Here is a 16,138-nt window from a genome sequence, read left to right as displayed (position 1 = left end):
AACTTCTGTTGTATCAGCAAAACTCTGTAAATTTTTTTTTTTTTTTTAGCTATGTCCAGTTGCTGTAAACTAAGAAATTTAGTAGATCCATTAGGTTAATCAATATCAGGAACTATTATCTACTAAGAGATTCTCTGAATTAGTAATTATGCTGTAAAGGGTGTGTTCCTTCTAAAATTTAACAAGCTCTAGAGTATTTATACACATTCACATTCCTTAATTACAGAATTCTCTGGCCTCTGACAATGAAAAGGCTTCATAATCTAGATAATATAGTATCTATTCATAACATAACAAAACCTACAGAAAGATAAGATGAATATTCTCTTCTCAATAGGTTATAATATGTGATTCTGGTTAGCAAATTTCTTTTCTAGGCAGAGTTACTAAAAAAAGGATATACAGCTTCTGTATAATCATGTCTTATTTCTAACTGTAGTACATTTCCCATTACCTTTTATATATTGGATAGGAAAGAGAGATCTTATTTACATTATCACTTTTACTACTATTTATAATTTACTGGTTTGTCTTCAATGGAAATAATCAGATATGATAGAAACTTTATGTCTTTCATATTTACTCAAATTATAGGGATATCCAGGTCCTCCTGGGGATCCAGGACCCATTGGTCCACTGGGATTACCAGTGAGTAAAGTCTTTATATTCCCTTCTTCAATGTCTATTTAAATTTAAATCTATGATTTATTTAATTAAAAAAAACTTCTTATTCTTAGGCAAAATAAGTAATGTATAAACTGATGGAGGCTACTTCTCTCTTCATTCAATGTAAAACACTCTAGAATATTTCATGGTATCTTAAACTTTCTCACCGCTACTTGCTATATTATTTACTTTTAATAATCAGTATAATTGTGTAGCCTAAAACAAAAAGAAATTTAAACTTTCTTTTGAAAAACCACATATAAGAAAACAGAGTCAGTAATCAAGTGTACATGCGAGCATGGATAAACAAAACATAAATAAGTTACAATATTTTTCTTAGAAATTTAGAAGTATTCTCAAATGACCAGATAAAAGTCAGAAAAAAAATATATCTTTATTGACCAAAACTTGAGTTTTGAAAATACTCCATTTATTATATAGAGAAAGGTAATCAAATCTTGACTCCAAGAAATAAATTTGCTTATCAAAATTTGGTCATTATTATCAACTTAAATATGAAAAAGATAAGCTTTAATAATCCCCTAAATAGAACTGTTATCAGAAATGGTTTATGCTGTTTTGTGAAGCTCTTGTTTTGAAGAAAGCCTTGGCTTTCCAGTACTTTGATAGGCATGTTATTAACTTCTAAAATTAGGAAGACTGAGATTGGTACAGTTGCCAAACTGTAGATTGGTATGATTGCCAATCTTTTTACTCACATAAGATAATAAATAAATCTTCAATCCTATAAAAGTTCACTGTTTTTATCTACCTAATGTCATATAAATAAATAGATTTTATTTTATAATTAAGTCTTTATGAAAAACTATCAAGTCTAAAAAACTCATTGTAATTGACTTAGTAATAAGTAGACAACTAAATCTTCATTACATCTATTTGTGACGTATTTGGTGTAATTTGTGACATTTTCATTGTAACAGGAAAAAAACTCTATTACTCTTGTAATTATCATTAACATCTAGAATAATGAGAAAGAAATCTTTCAGCAACAGCCATTGCTTTTTTGATGGACCAAGCTGATTAAACTAGTCAGACTGGCTGAATGGCTATTTATTTTTCTCTTTTCACTGTCACTCCATGGGTTGGTTCCTCCTGAAAACTAGTTGGAATACCTGGAAAGGGAAGAATAGCAGAATAATGGGGGGAGGGAAGTATGGCATTTATTTCATAAATAAAGCAAATTTTAAAGGAGATTAATCAATTTTATTTTAAGAATTCCCAAGGAGAATTACATGTCATATTTTGCTATTTTGCTAACATTTCTGTGACTTCTGTAACTGATTTTTAAATTTTCAATGAGTAGGGTCATGTGGGGGCAAGAGGACCACCTGGGAGTCAAGGTCCTAAAGGACAAAGAGTAAGTTATCTAATGGAAGAAGTAATCTAATACATTAACCTAAATAGAAAAAAAAAAAAAAAACTTCACAAATAGTGATGTGCTCGATAAAAATAGCTCTATGTCTTCAGATTGTGCTTAGATATTGTTGGCTTTTTCCTTGTTTTCATTATATTAGATGAACTAACTACCTGCATTAATTAAAATGTGACTTGTTATCATTTGTACACATAAAACCATACTTTTCCATTTTATGTTTTACAAATTTTACTAATTCATATAGAACACTTCTTTCACATTCTCAATTTCCATTTCCATTCTTTGGGAGAATTATAAGTGTGAAGATGTTTAAATAAACTGTTTTTCTACTCCCAAGAGACTTACAGAGCAAGGAATAGTAACATGACAAAATAAGAGCAATAGGAAATGGAATGAAGACAAATGCAGGATGACTGTTAATTAAATATAAATCAGAAGTGATATAATCATCATTGTTTGGTGATTATATATAAGAATTAAATTAGAAATCTTTCAATCTTTGAGTTTTTTAAACATTAAATCCTTTTTTTTTTTCCTTTGAAGAAATAAGAGCCACAATTTACTGCATGTCCATTACATGTCAGGCAACTTTACATCTGTTACCTTACTTAATACTTAGAACTACCTGAAGAAGATGTATCATCTTAGATATTATAGCTGAGGAAAACAGAACTCAGGGAATTTAACTATATGCCTGTAGGCACACAGAGAAAAATGACAAAACCAGCATTCAAACCTTAGTGTGCCTATCTCCCAGTCCTGTGCTTATTCGACACCATACAGAATACGAAGGAGGTTTTTCTTTTTTTTTTCTTGATAAATCTGAATATGTGGGTTGTAAGAATTCTCCTTTCTCCCTTGGCTTTACTTTGATTTTTAGGGCTAACTTCTAAGAACATGGTGTCCAACTAACAGAAGTTAAAAACAAAACAAAAACTTCATTTTTGAAGTTGGCAAATGGGAGAAAGGTGTTAAGAATGCCCAGTTTGAAGTAATAACTTCAGTATCATGTCCTGTGTTTTAAGTGAAGATTGATGAAAGAGAGCAAATTTGTCTTTATTATTATTTCTTTTCTGAAAAACTCTTTTCCTCACTGGGTTATAGATTTACAATCTACGAATAATCCTGATGGCCATTTCTATTTTAGCCCAAGTGAAATTTAAAATAATAATTTATTCATTTAGTGGTCTGTACCTTGCCAGCATTCAGTACTTCATCAGCTCCAATGTGTTTATTCAGCTTTGTATTATTCAAAGTGAGAAAGTTCAACCAGTTTTATGCAGTTGAAAAAAAGCGGAAATACTTTTTGTTAATGTTTTGCCTTTTGTTAATTAAGTAATTGAGGTCTTATAGAAGCCATGTACCTAACTAAACAAGAATTCTCCTGAACCGGGCACCTGTGTGGCTCAGTGGGTTAATGCCTTTGGCTCTGATCATGATCCCAGGGTCCTGGGCTCGAGCCCCACATCAGGCTCTCTGCTCAGCGGTGAGCCTGCTTCCCCACCCCCCACTCTGCCTGCCTCTCCTGCCTACTTGTGATCTCTCTCTGTCAAATAAGTAAATAAATAAGATCTTTAAAAAAAGAAAAAAAAGAATTCTCCTGGACCATTTGTGTTTTCTCCTAAGTCATACAGAAAGGTCATTGGCTCTATGGTTTTCTAAACTCCCCATGATCCCTGGGTAATTGTTATCCTTCTCTCCCCCTCCCCTTTGTTTTCTTCCAAGGTGTTCTTTAAATTCAAGTTTGTTAATGTAACACTAACAAAGTGTAGTATTAGTTTTAGGAGTAAAATTTAGTGATTCATCAATTATATATACCATCCAGTACCATCCATTTCCATCAAGTACCCTCCGTAATGCTCATCACCCAGTTAACCCATCCCTCCACCACCTTCCCCTCCAGCAACCTGTTTGTTCTCTATAGTTAAGAGTCTCTTGTGGTTTGCCTCCTTCTCTGTTTTTATCTTCTTTTATTTTTCCTTCCCTTCCCCTATGTTCATCTGTTTTGTTTCTTAAATTCCACATGGAGGTGAGATCATACGATATTTGTCTTTCTCGGACTAATTTCACCTGGCATAATATGCTCTAGTTCCATCTACCTTATTGCAAATAGCAAGATTTCATTCTTTTTTATGGCTGAGTAATATCCCATTGTATATCTACGCCACATCTTCTTTACCCACTCATTAGTCAAATAGATCGTTATCCTTTTCTGATTTGCCACTTTGTCCTCAACTGTTATCTTTTCAATGGTCTGTTTTCCTCTTATCCTCCAAATACATTTTACTGATTCTCTCCCAAAATGGCTTTTCACAGTTACCTAAAGTTCATTCAGTTCTTTCTAAACAAAGAAATCTGATTTAGAAATAAAGGCTTTGTTTAGTACAAAAACACTTCCTTTGCAGGAGAATATTTCAGGCAATTTCTGAACATTGAGAATACAAAAAGAACTGAAGACCAGAATATTTAAGAATTTATTATTATAAAGTTCCATCCCAGATGTCACGTAATGTCTTCCTGTTTCTACTATCTTCTTCTTAATCTGTTCTCCCCTACACATGTGGTATCAATATGCTAGGTCCATCTTTCCCAGTGTTTTTCAATTAAAAAAAAAAAAGACTACATGTCTAACCCACAGAGATAAATGGAAAGGTATCTACCTGGAAGTTTCTGTGCTCCAGCTCTTCCCGCTCACCCCAAAGGCTGAGGGGGTTGATCTTCCCAGCACATCTGTAAACACTTCATGACATACAACTGTGTCACAGTACACTGGAAAGGAAGCTGTACCCTACACACATTGACCTGGAGATCGCACCGAGAATTATCATTATGGAACTAGTGCTTATTACTGTTTTACCTGTGACTTCCATTGTTATCACATGGCCATGTGAACATCATCAATAACAGGACATTCTCCTAGGGGTCTGCGTGCCCATCCGTCTGTCACTCAACTGTCTAACATTTACTGGTTTCTTATCATTTGTCAAGCATTCTCCTCATACCATGGAGGATTCAAGAGTAATGATCTTTCAGATCTGGACCACATGGGTTTTACTATTCAATTAGTTACAGCCCAGTGGCTTTTGAAATATTGTACAACATTGGTACTTTTCCAGAGGACAAAAAAAGCTCAGGCAAACAACAAAGTCTGCCATTTCAGCAAACAACTTAAACAAATTAATATATTGAATATTTGTCTCACCTGCTTTGTGAAGGTTGTATAATCCTACTTCTTACATAGCTGAAAAAGAGCAGGATTGGCTGAAAGTATTATTCCTATGGTTTGAGATTCCTAGGTGGGAGATTTGGCATGAATTTAAAGTATTATTATTTATCCTACATACTCTAAGCTTTTTTTTTTTTTTTTACCTGCCAAGTTTGGCTGAAGAACAGTCATTTAAGTGTAGTAATACAATTTATTATGCCACAGCTAATCAATATAATATATACAATCACATCCACCATATAGAAAATACAGGCTAGCAGATTCTCTACTGCAGTACCAGTAAGATGATGGCTTAGCATTTGGGGGTCACTAGGAATTGGCACAACTTTACTTGCTGTCCCTCATGCACACATTTAACTCACTGGGGCTAGGTAACTCATCCTTTGGTGTCTTTCCAGTATGTGCTTCTGTGTCCTATCTCCAGCTTCCCTGACAGGAGAGATGACCCACTGAGCAAAGTTAACATCTCTTTTCTTGCCCATGGATTGTGCCTTCGATCATTAGACAAATTCAGATTTTGTACCCTTTCTCAGGAAGGAGGGTATAGAGGCATACAACTGAGTAATTTTTTATTCTATGCTACTTAATATTTAAATGAGGAAAAAAGATTGAAATAACTGTATTAGAAATGTTTTAAGATTTCTGTATGCAAGATGGAAACTGGATATGACCATAAAAATTCTAAATTGTGGCTTCTTCGAGGAAATGCATACCATATTGGGAAACCAGCCATTGCATTTAGATTCAATGTGAGTACCACCTAGAGTACACCAAGTATAAGAGAAGAACTTTTTGTGTGGTTTCTTCTCCTGAAAAAGTTTATAACAAGAGTAGAATGAAATGATTTTTTTTTCCCACAAAATCACAGATAATAGTTTCTGTCTAAGGGAAAGTTTTGTCCCAGCGGTATCAATCGATAGCCAGAGCAGACTGCTAGACATACTTAGTTAGGCATCTGGGTAATTTTAAATTAACAGAAGGGTCAAGCGAAGATGGATGTGGTTAAAAGGAAATAGAAACATACTGAATCCAAGTTAGAAGGACATTTGTTCTGTGAATAAGGGTTGTTTCTTTTTCATAGATGCTTCAGCTCTTTAAAACTGATTATAAGCATTATAGAGATGGACTTGTAATTTTCATAAAAGCTTCCTACATAAGCTAGTATGCAGTTTATATTAGTGTTAATGATAATTTTTTTAAAATTGTAGAATTTATATACAGTAGTGGTTTTGTCTCCTATCATCTGATACTTCTAGGATTATGTGACTATTCAGGAATTTTGCTAATTCTTTAAGACTATTACCTATAATTCAAGTTCTTCTTATTTTATGAAATATGCTTAATTTATATAGTTGAGGTACCAGACTTTATTCCAGTTTTTAGAACCTACTAATAGCCACTTATCATAGCAAACTTTAACTTTTCTTACAGATGATGAGGAAAAGATCAGATTTTTAATTTAGCTAGCATACATTCTCCAACAGCTTTATAGATAATTGGATATTTAATTTATTTTATTTTATTTATTGAGTTCACGTGTGCATGAGTTGGGGGAAGGGGCAGAAGGAGAAGGAAAGAGAATCTGAAGCAGGCTGCACGCCCAGCATGGAAGCCAACACAGATCTCAGTCTCACAATCCTGAGATCATGACCTGAGCCAAAATCAAGAATCAGAGACTTAACTGACTGAGCTACCCAGGTGCCCTGATAATCAGATATTTTAAAGCAGATATTAAAAAAAAATAACTTAATGCCCAATTAGATGCCTGTTTTAATGCTGTTGGTCTGTCTTAGAGCTTGTTTAGCCTTAACTGAAACATAGAGAGCATTAAGCTTCCTTAGAGTTCTTTCAGCCTTAACCTCTTAACCAGCAACCTTAGGTTTTATTGCCTTTAATTAATGCAATTGCTATACTTAGAGCAAAAAAGGGAGCTCCTTTCAGTTATAATGCCAATCAGCACTTTAATTATAAATGTTTCATATCCATTTTATAAACATCCCCTAAACTTCAGGTCCCCTTTGCAATCTAAATTCACTTGTTAACAGGATTAACCTTTTCTTCTTTCTAACATTTGAAAAAATATCATAAACTTAATAAAGCATAATTATTTAAAGTCTTTATACATTTAGACATCATATGAATCAGGCAGCTTATATCTGCAGGCTTCCGTTTCTTCATATTAAAAAAACAGAAAAAAGCAGAGTTTGCACTAGTTCAGCCTTGAACACTAGGTGATTTATATTCAGAAGCAGAAACTGGCAGTTGATTTTGAGATCTTCCTCCTGACCTAGACTCAGTCTTTTCTATGTATGTATCCGGGAAGCCACTTAATCTGATTTTATATAAGAAAAGATACTTGCCATCTTTAGACCAAACAATCTTTTTTTTTTTTTTTTAAGATTTTATTTATTTGACAGACAGAGATGCCAAGTAGGCAGAGAGGCAGGCAGAGAGAGGCAGAAGAAGGCTCCCGCTGAGCAGGGAGCCCGATTTCGGGCTCGATCCGAGGACCCTGGGATCATGACCTAAGCTGAATGCAGAGGCTTTAACCCACTGAGCCACCCAGGTGCCCCTCGATGCTACCATTTTAACCTCGACAGAATGTGGGCACCTGGGTGGCTCAGTCAGTTAAGTGTCTGCCTTTGGTCATGGGTTCTGGGATCAAGCCCTGCATCAGGCTCTGTGTTCAGCAGGGACTCTGCTTCTCTCCCTCCTTCTGCCTACAGTATCCTCTGTTGGTGCTCTTTCGCGCTCGCTCCCTCTCGTGCGCGCTCTCTCTCTGTCAAATAAATAAATAAAATCTAAAAGAAATTTAAAAATTAAAAAAAAAGTAAACCTAGACAGAATGACTTTGCACTCTCTAGCACTAGCCTTGGAGATACCTGCCTCATTGTGGTTGATCGTTTAGAATCACATTCCTTGTGTTCGCTTCATTCTCCCTCTCCACCCAAGCAAGCCTACGCTTCCAGTTTGTTTGCTATTAATGCTGTCATCACTCTACTAATTATTATCATAAAATATCCAAGCAAGATAGAGATTTCAGGTTCAAAAGTGTTAAGTGCCTAATTCCCTGTGGACACATTTTCAGTCTAGATCTCACTTGTTTTCTGCTGTGTTGATAAGAATGTTGATCATCTATTCCCTTTTTTTTTTTTAATTGAAGTATAGTTGACCCACAATCTTACATTAGTTTCAGGTGTACAACATACTGATTTAACAACTTCCTAGGTTATGCTATGCTCATCACAAGAGTAGCTGCCATCTGTCACTGGACAACACTCATTCCTTTTCATACTCCTTCAGCCACCTTCTGTTATAACTCCAAAAAATTTTTTAAAGTATTTTCTTACAGGGCAGAAAGAGGAGAATGGGCTTATAAGGTGACAGAGAAAGAGAATCAATATAGGCTGCTGAATTTTTAAGGTGAAGATTATGTTTAGAATGAGGTCCTGAGGGATCTTTGCACTTAAAACTTCAAAGTCATCCTTTAATAACTGTTCCTGTTTTTTTCTTCAGTTACTTAACTGTCAATCATTCCAAGCATGTGCCTATCTCAGGACCTTTGTAGATTCTTCTGTCAGAATGATCTTGCCTATATGCCATTTTAGAGAGGCTTCTCGACTACCCTCTCTAAAATAGGGCTCCCCATCTTGAATTCTCTCTAATCCCTTAAGCTCCTTTATTTACTTCATTACATTTGACTACTCACTGTCATTTTATAGTTTTAGGTATTTATTTGATTGCTTATGAGTTCAGGGATGTGTCTCTTCTCCCCACTGTATCTTCTGTGCCTCAAGTAATGGCTGGCTTACAATAGGCACTCAGCAAATGTTTATTAAATGAATAGCACTCTCTTACCTACTAAATTGAATCCATATTCCTCAACTTGACAGTCAACGTTCTACACAATAAGACTGAAACTCAGCTTGATAGTCTTCCATGGGAAAATAGGACAAAGAAGGTAGGGCCAGGTCCTTGAGTACCTTCAATACAAACTGAGATTGAAGAGCTAGAGCTATGGCTTTAACTTTAGTATGACCAGTAGAGCTACAGATCTCATGGAGTGTGAACCTTCTCTCTAATACCCTGAATGTGCCTAAGAGGATCAGGGAATGCAGTATCATAAGAACACCCAGGAAAAGAGTCCTATTACAGTAAGCAGTAAGAATATAAAGCTAAACCAAACTGACCTCAGGTGGGAGAAAAGAGAAGGAGCCTGTTGTGCTGGGAAATTTGTATCACTATTCTGTATAGAAATCTTCAGTGCCTTCTAGGGGCACCTGGGTAACTCAGTTGGTTAAGTATCTGCCTTCGGCTCAGGTCATCATCCCAGAGGCCCAGATCCCTGAGTCTGGCTCCATGCTCAGCGAGAAGTCTACTTCTCCCTTTCCCTCTGCCCCTCCCCACTGCTTGAGTGCACAGGCATGGGCTCTCTCTCTCAAACAAATAAAATCTTAAAGAAAAAAAGAAATCTTCAGTTCCTTCTCATTACCTATTGATTTAAATATAAACTCCAGTCTTTGACCTTTTAAGTCCCAGGCTTTCCACAATTATTTCTTAATATAGAAAATACTTAGTTAGAAATATTGAGAAATACTACTTGTAGTCAATAAACCAGCTAAACAAACTACTTTTTTCTTTCTTGGTTATCTTCTTTCCTGCCTCTGTACCCTTTTCTTATCCTATCCCTCTGTCCAGAGTTCCTTTTAGAGCATGATCTCCAATTGTCAAAATGATACCTTTATTCCTTATATAGACATGTGAAAGTTCTCTTCCTCCTTTGAATCCTTTTAGCCCTAAAAATGCCATGTCTTGAGGTGCCTGGGTGGCTCAGTGGGTTAAAGCCTCTGCCTTCGGCTCAGGTCATGATCTCAGGGTTCTGGGATCGAGCCCCGCGTCGGGCTCTCTGCTCAGCGGGGAGCCTGCTTCCTCCTCTCTCTCTGCCTGCCTCTCTGCCTACTTGTGATCTCTGTCTGTCAAATAAATAAATAAAATCTTAAAAAAAAAAAACACAACAAATAGGTTCATCCATGTATCCGGCTGTATCCTTTTCTGTGGTCATGGTATAGAAGGAAGCAGAGGAATTTGTCAAGAACAGTCTGTTCATTTGTGAGGATGTATAACAGTAAACAATAATAATAATAACATTTCAAATTAACAATAGAACTTTTTCCATCCCTAGGGACCAAGAGGACCAGACGGTCTCTTAGGGGAACAAGGTATACAAGGTGCCAAGGTAAATACTGATTTTTTTCATTTCATACGCATTATGTTTTTTTGAGCCCATAGGTGTTCTACCTGATTTAAAACTGTTATATTTTCTTACGAAAGTGTAGTTCTAAATTTTCTCTTAGTAAACATATGAAACATACATAAAATTTTTACTCTACACAGACAAATACTTTCTTTTGAATCTTGAATTATATACTTGATGTCTTATTTTCTTGTATGTCAGTATATGCTAGCACGTGTAAAACCATAATCCATATTCCTATTAACTCCTCTGGTACTGATACTTTGTTAGGGTGAAAAAGGAGATCAAGGAAAAAGAGGGCCCTATGGTCTTATTGTAAGTAGTAAAACATTTTACATTAAAGATAAATAGATAAAATCTTCCCTGTTTTTCTTGGTGTGTGGTTAATATTTGGTGAAGGAGCTAGGGGACTCACACATTTTCTTCCTTGTGTAGGGTAAGACTGGAAACCCTGGAGAGAGAGGAGTTCAAGGGAAACCAGTAAGTAATAAAGAATAATTAAGCTAGAATAAATTTTTTCCGTTTTATTCTCTGGCACAACTATTGTTGTTATCAGTACATTAGACTGAAAGAGTACTAGTTCTTTTCCTCCTTCAGTCTTTAGGTGGACGGGTTATTTGTGCAAGCTGCTTAATCATTTTAGGCCCTTGTGCTACCTGTTTATAAGCTGATGGTTATACTCTACCCTGGTATAATTAGTTTTTCTATAAAATCCATCTTATAATTAAATGGTGTGATATTATATAAATATAATGGAATATGAATAAAGCTAACATAACAAGGAATTTCTTGCCTACTTTCATTTTAATTCTGTTGGAATATTCTTTGGACCCTTGGAATGTGGTTCTGTGTGTGTCACCATGCTTTTCCATGCCACTGCTCTAAGAATTTTTAATATTACACAATGCTAGATATTCTCCTACTATCAAAACATCTTTTCAGAAGTATACAATTTTTTCCCCTGAATGGCAACAAGTTCTTTTTTATGGCCATAGTGCAGAAACAAGCAGAAGATTGTCAGCTAAAAAAGATATGCATATATGTATCTTTTTCTTTTTTTTTTTAATAAGTATTTCTCCCCAATGAAGGGAAGAAATACTTTTAAAAAAAAACTCACACACACAAAAAGATACACATATGCATATGTATACACACGTTAGTACATTATATAAAATTTTGAATACATAAGTTTAATTGTCTGAGCTTTCGTACATCTCATGTATTTTTATTTAGAATCATAATTTTTATAATTTGTAGTGACATCTTGCTTTATTATATACATATCTATATATACAATTTAAAGTTATAAAATTAAATAATAATTTAAATAGACGGCAACTGAAGAATCAGAAAAAGATAAGAGAAAAATGTTTTTTTCTGCTATTATAGTTGTCACTGTTTACTTGTTCCTCTTTGAAATCTGCTGCCCCCTGCCTGTTGTTTCCCATAACGGCGTTATATTTGACAGTGGTCAAATCTCAAATACCGGAGACCTGAAGGAGAAAAATGACTACATCCAGGGAAAGAATTTGTCTGTGACAATGTTATCCATTGAAGTCATTCCCCCCACAAATTCTTTGAGTATTAATATTCATCATCTGGGTTTCTGTTATATCAATGCAAATGGTGTTTCTGTATATTCTTTTCACTTTGCTGCATTGTTAAAATACGTGGCAATGAGTAGAAAATTTCCAAGCTCATCATGGTCATTCTTTACTGTAGAGAAAGGAGGCCTAGAGAAGTAAAATTACTTACTCATATTGTTGACATTCCTTAGAATTTTACTTTCAGGAAGGTATGTGCTATGGAGAGTGCTATGAAGTGTGTAAATCTGGTGATTCACAGACCTGTACCCCTGGGCTGATAATACATTATATGTTAATAAAAAATAAAAAAAAATTTAAAAAGAATTTTACTTTCATTTGCAGCCTATTAGATATGCCTAGATAAATGTGAAATGTGATGTTTGACTTCCTCAATCAAATAAAAGACATTAGAACCATTTTGTAACCATGGCTTAAGGCAGGACATTGAGTAAATTTATTTTAGTGGATGACATGGGTCGTACATTAAATCATAAGTTGATAGTAGTTTTTGAGGTTTATATGGCCCCCTACCTACATTGTCCCCTTCTTCTTGACTGAACTGAAATGGACTTTTTTTTACAGAAGCTAGGATCAATCAATCCAAGAAATTGAGATTGGTTTGATCCTCCACATTGTCTCTAATCATTCATGCAACTGTTGACTAGCAGGCAGTGCTGTATAATAGAAAGATATATTGAAGGCCTGATTGACCTTTGCTCCAGTACATGCTCCTAATAGCTATAGAGTTTGATTAAATGGGTTAGCTCTCTGGATGGTATTTTCCTTGTCTATAAAATAAAGAGACATCTCTAAATTATAATTCTAAAGCCAGGTATGAAATAAAAAATGCTAACACATAGCGTGTCAAGGTAACCAGCATTTGTCTATGGGCCAACTCTGTTTCCTATACTTGCCTTCCATCCACATGTAGATCTGACTTAAGAGTTAAGGCCATGATCCATGTTATTAAGGTGATAAAACCTGGGTAACTCTTTTTAGATTTCTAAATCTTATAAAAACCATAACTATTAATGATTTTTTTAGAAATCTAGATATTCTTTCAGTAGATGAGTTAGGGGTGTTAAATGTCCACTATGATTTTGTTTTTCTACGTTTCTTTCTTTAAATTTGTCAAATTTTGCTTTATATATTTTGAAACACTATTTTTAGAGTTCATGTTTATGATTATTATGTCTTCCTGATGAACTGACCCTTTTTATTTTGACAAAATATTCCTCCATATCTCTGGTAATACTTTTCATTCCTGATAATACTGTTTTTGAAATTGGCTTTATTTGGTTAATAAACCTCTCCAGGCTACTTATCCTTGCAGTTTGCATGGCTTATCTTTTCCATTCATTTACACGCAACCCATCTGTGTTTTGGTATTTAAAATGAGTGTCTTATAATTGGGCCTTTCTTTTTTTATTCATTCTGAAAATCTCTACCTTTTAGTTAGTGTTTGCTCCATATCCATTTAATGTAATTATCAATTTGGTTGTTCTTTGATCAACCACTTTATAATTGTTCTTCCATTGTAGTGGTGCTGTTGTTGTTCAGTGTCTTCTTCTGGCATTGAGCACCATATTTTAATTTAGATAATGGCTTTTTAGTTACACTTTTTTGAGCTATTATTTTCAAGTGGTTATTCTAGGTCAGGACAAAGTAAACATTTTCTGTAAAAACAAGTGCTGGTTCAGATTTGACCCCTAGGGCTGTAGTTTGCCAGATGCTGGTTTAGGGATTACAATATATATCCTAACTTTCCAAAAAGTCTACTTAGAGTTAATATAGTAATACTTAAAATAATTGTAAGAAACTTGAAACCATATAGACCCATTCACCACCAACATCCTGTTGTTTATGCTGTAATTATTTTTGTGTATTATATCTATGTGTGTATTATATCTATGTGTGTTATAAACCCATTTTAAAAAGTTAAAATTTTGCTTTATTATAAATAAAATATTTTTTGTTTACTGTAAATGAAATATGTGTTTTAGGGTATTTAGGGGGAAAGTAGTGGGCTTTTAAAAAAAATTATCCTTGCATTTACTTTTTCTGATCTTCTCCACTCTTTTCTGTAATCTGCATTTCCAAATGGTATCATTTCCTTGAAGCCTATGGAACTTCTTTTAGATTCCTTAGAGTTAAGTTTTGCTAGTCGTGAATTCTCTTAGTATTTGTGAGGACATCTTTATTTCACTTTTATTTTTTTGTTTTACATGAATTCTTCAGTTTTTAATTCTGGTTAGTTAACATGTAGTGTTACATTAGTTTCAGGTGTACAATATAGTAACTTAACACTTACATACATCACTCTGTGCTCATCACAAATGCACTTCTTAATCACCCTCACCTATTTAACTCACCACCCCCCTCCTCCCCTCTGGTAACCACCACTTTGTTCTCTATAATTAAGAGCCTGTTTCTGGATGGCTGGGTGGCTCAGCTGGTTAAGCAACTCTCTTCAGCTCAGGTCATGATCCTGGGGTCCTGGATCCAGTTCCTGCTTTGGGATCCCTGCTCACAGGGAGTCTGCTTCTCCCTCTGACCCTCCCTCCTCCCATGCTCTCTCTCTCTCATTTTCTCTCTCTCAAATAAATAAAATCTTAAAAAAAAAAAAAAAGCCTGTTTCTTCGTTTGCTCTCCCCCCTTTCCCCCCTTTGCTTGTTTATATTTTGTTTCTGCATATGAGCAAAATCATTTTTTTCCACTGGTTATAGAATTCTGGGCTAACAGGGTTTTCTTTTATTTGTTTGCATTCAGCACTATAAAGATGACATGTCATTTTCTTTTGGCCTCAGTTATTTCCAGTTAGAAGTCCATATTTATTGGTATCATTATTCTTCCTGCATGTAATGTATCATTTTTTTTGGCTGCTTTCAAGATTCTCTCTTTACTTTTGACTTTTAGTAGTTTGACTATGATGTGTCTAAATGGATTTACTTTACATTTATTCAGCTTGAGATTTGCTGACCTTCTTTTGTGTGTAAGTTTCTGTTTTCACTAAATATGGAAATTTTTCAACTTTTATTTAAAATTTTTTCCTACTCTGTCTTCTTCCTTTCCTTCTTGGATTCTAATTAAATATATATTCAACATTTTGATATCATCCCTCGGGTCCCTGAACCATTATTCATTCCTATTTTAATCTTTTCCCATTTTCTTTTTTTTTTTTTAATTAGATAACCTAACTCTTATTTTACTCACTTTTTAAGCCTGTTCATTGAAATGTTATTTATGATAGGGAATTTTTAAGTTTTATTTCAGATATTTAATTTTCAGTTCCATAATTTCCATTTTTATAGATGATGTTCTTCTGAGATTTCTTATTTGTCTATTCATCCTAAGTGTATTTTTTATTTACATTACTGAGCATATATATAATAGCTACTTTAAAATCTTTATGGGGTTAATTCTAACATCTGGGTAATCTTGAGTTTGGTCTCCATTAATTGCCTTTTCTTTTGAATATGGGAAAATTTTCCTGTCCAGTAATTTTGAATTATATCTTGGACATTTTTAAATTATTTTTAATTAGCCAACATATAGTATATCATCAGTTTTTGCTGTAGTGATTTTTTTTTCTTAAGGGAGCTCTACACCCAACATGGAGCCTAATAAGGGGCTTGAACAAAAGACCCCGAGATCAAGACCAAAGTTGAGATCAAGAGTCAGATACTTAACTGACTGGGCCACCCACGTGCCCGTATTTTCTGGAACATTTTGAATGATTCATTCTAGAGACTCCAAGAGTAAATACTCAAAGAGTATTTTTTTATTCATTTTGTTTTTTGATTTGGTGAATTATTCACTTTGCTGCTTTCAAACTCCAACTTCTCTCTCCTCTGTAGTAAATGACTGCTAAAATCTCTGTCCAGTTCTTTTAGGCCTCGCTAGGATGCTAGTTGTCTGTCATATCAACACATACTTGAAATGTCAGCAAGAGATTTAAGCAGAGTTTACATGCAGAATTTGAGCTTCCTCCTCTCTTGCTTTTTCTTCCT

The 16,138-nt window shown here is 34.6% G+C and overlaps 1 protein-coding gene across 2 annotated transcripts in view; it reads left to right on the top strand.

The window, feature by feature from the left end:
* COL24A1 (collagen type XXIV alpha 1 chain) overlaps positions 1–16,138 on the top strand; it is a 402,120-nt gene that overhangs the window by 230,639 nt on the left and 155,343 nt on the right. For both annotated transcript variants that reach the window (XM_059136719.1, XM_059136718.1), the window contains exons 27-31: positions 595–648; positions 1,991–2,044; positions 10,471–10,524; positions 10,813–10,857; positions 10,978–11,022. In XM_059136719.1, the coding sequence (XP_058992702.1) occupies positions 595–648; positions 1,991–2,044; positions 10,471–10,524; positions 10,813–10,857; positions 10,978–11,022 (252 nt within the window). The remainder of the gene's footprint in view (positions 1–594; positions 649–1,990; positions 2,045–10,470; positions 10,525–10,812; positions 10,858–10,977; positions 11,023–16,138) is intronic.

Source organism: Mustela lutreola, chromosome 10 (assembly GCF_030435805.1).
Source record: "Mustela lutreola isolate mMusLut2 chromosome 10, mMusLut2.pri, whole genome shotgun sequence".
Classification (NCBI taxonomy): Eukaryota; Metazoa; Chordata; class Mammalia; order Carnivora; family Mustelidae; genus Mustela; species Mustela lutreola.
The sequence above is the reverse complement of the archived record's forward strand: the minus strand, read 5'-3'. Positions and strand labels throughout refer to the sequence as shown.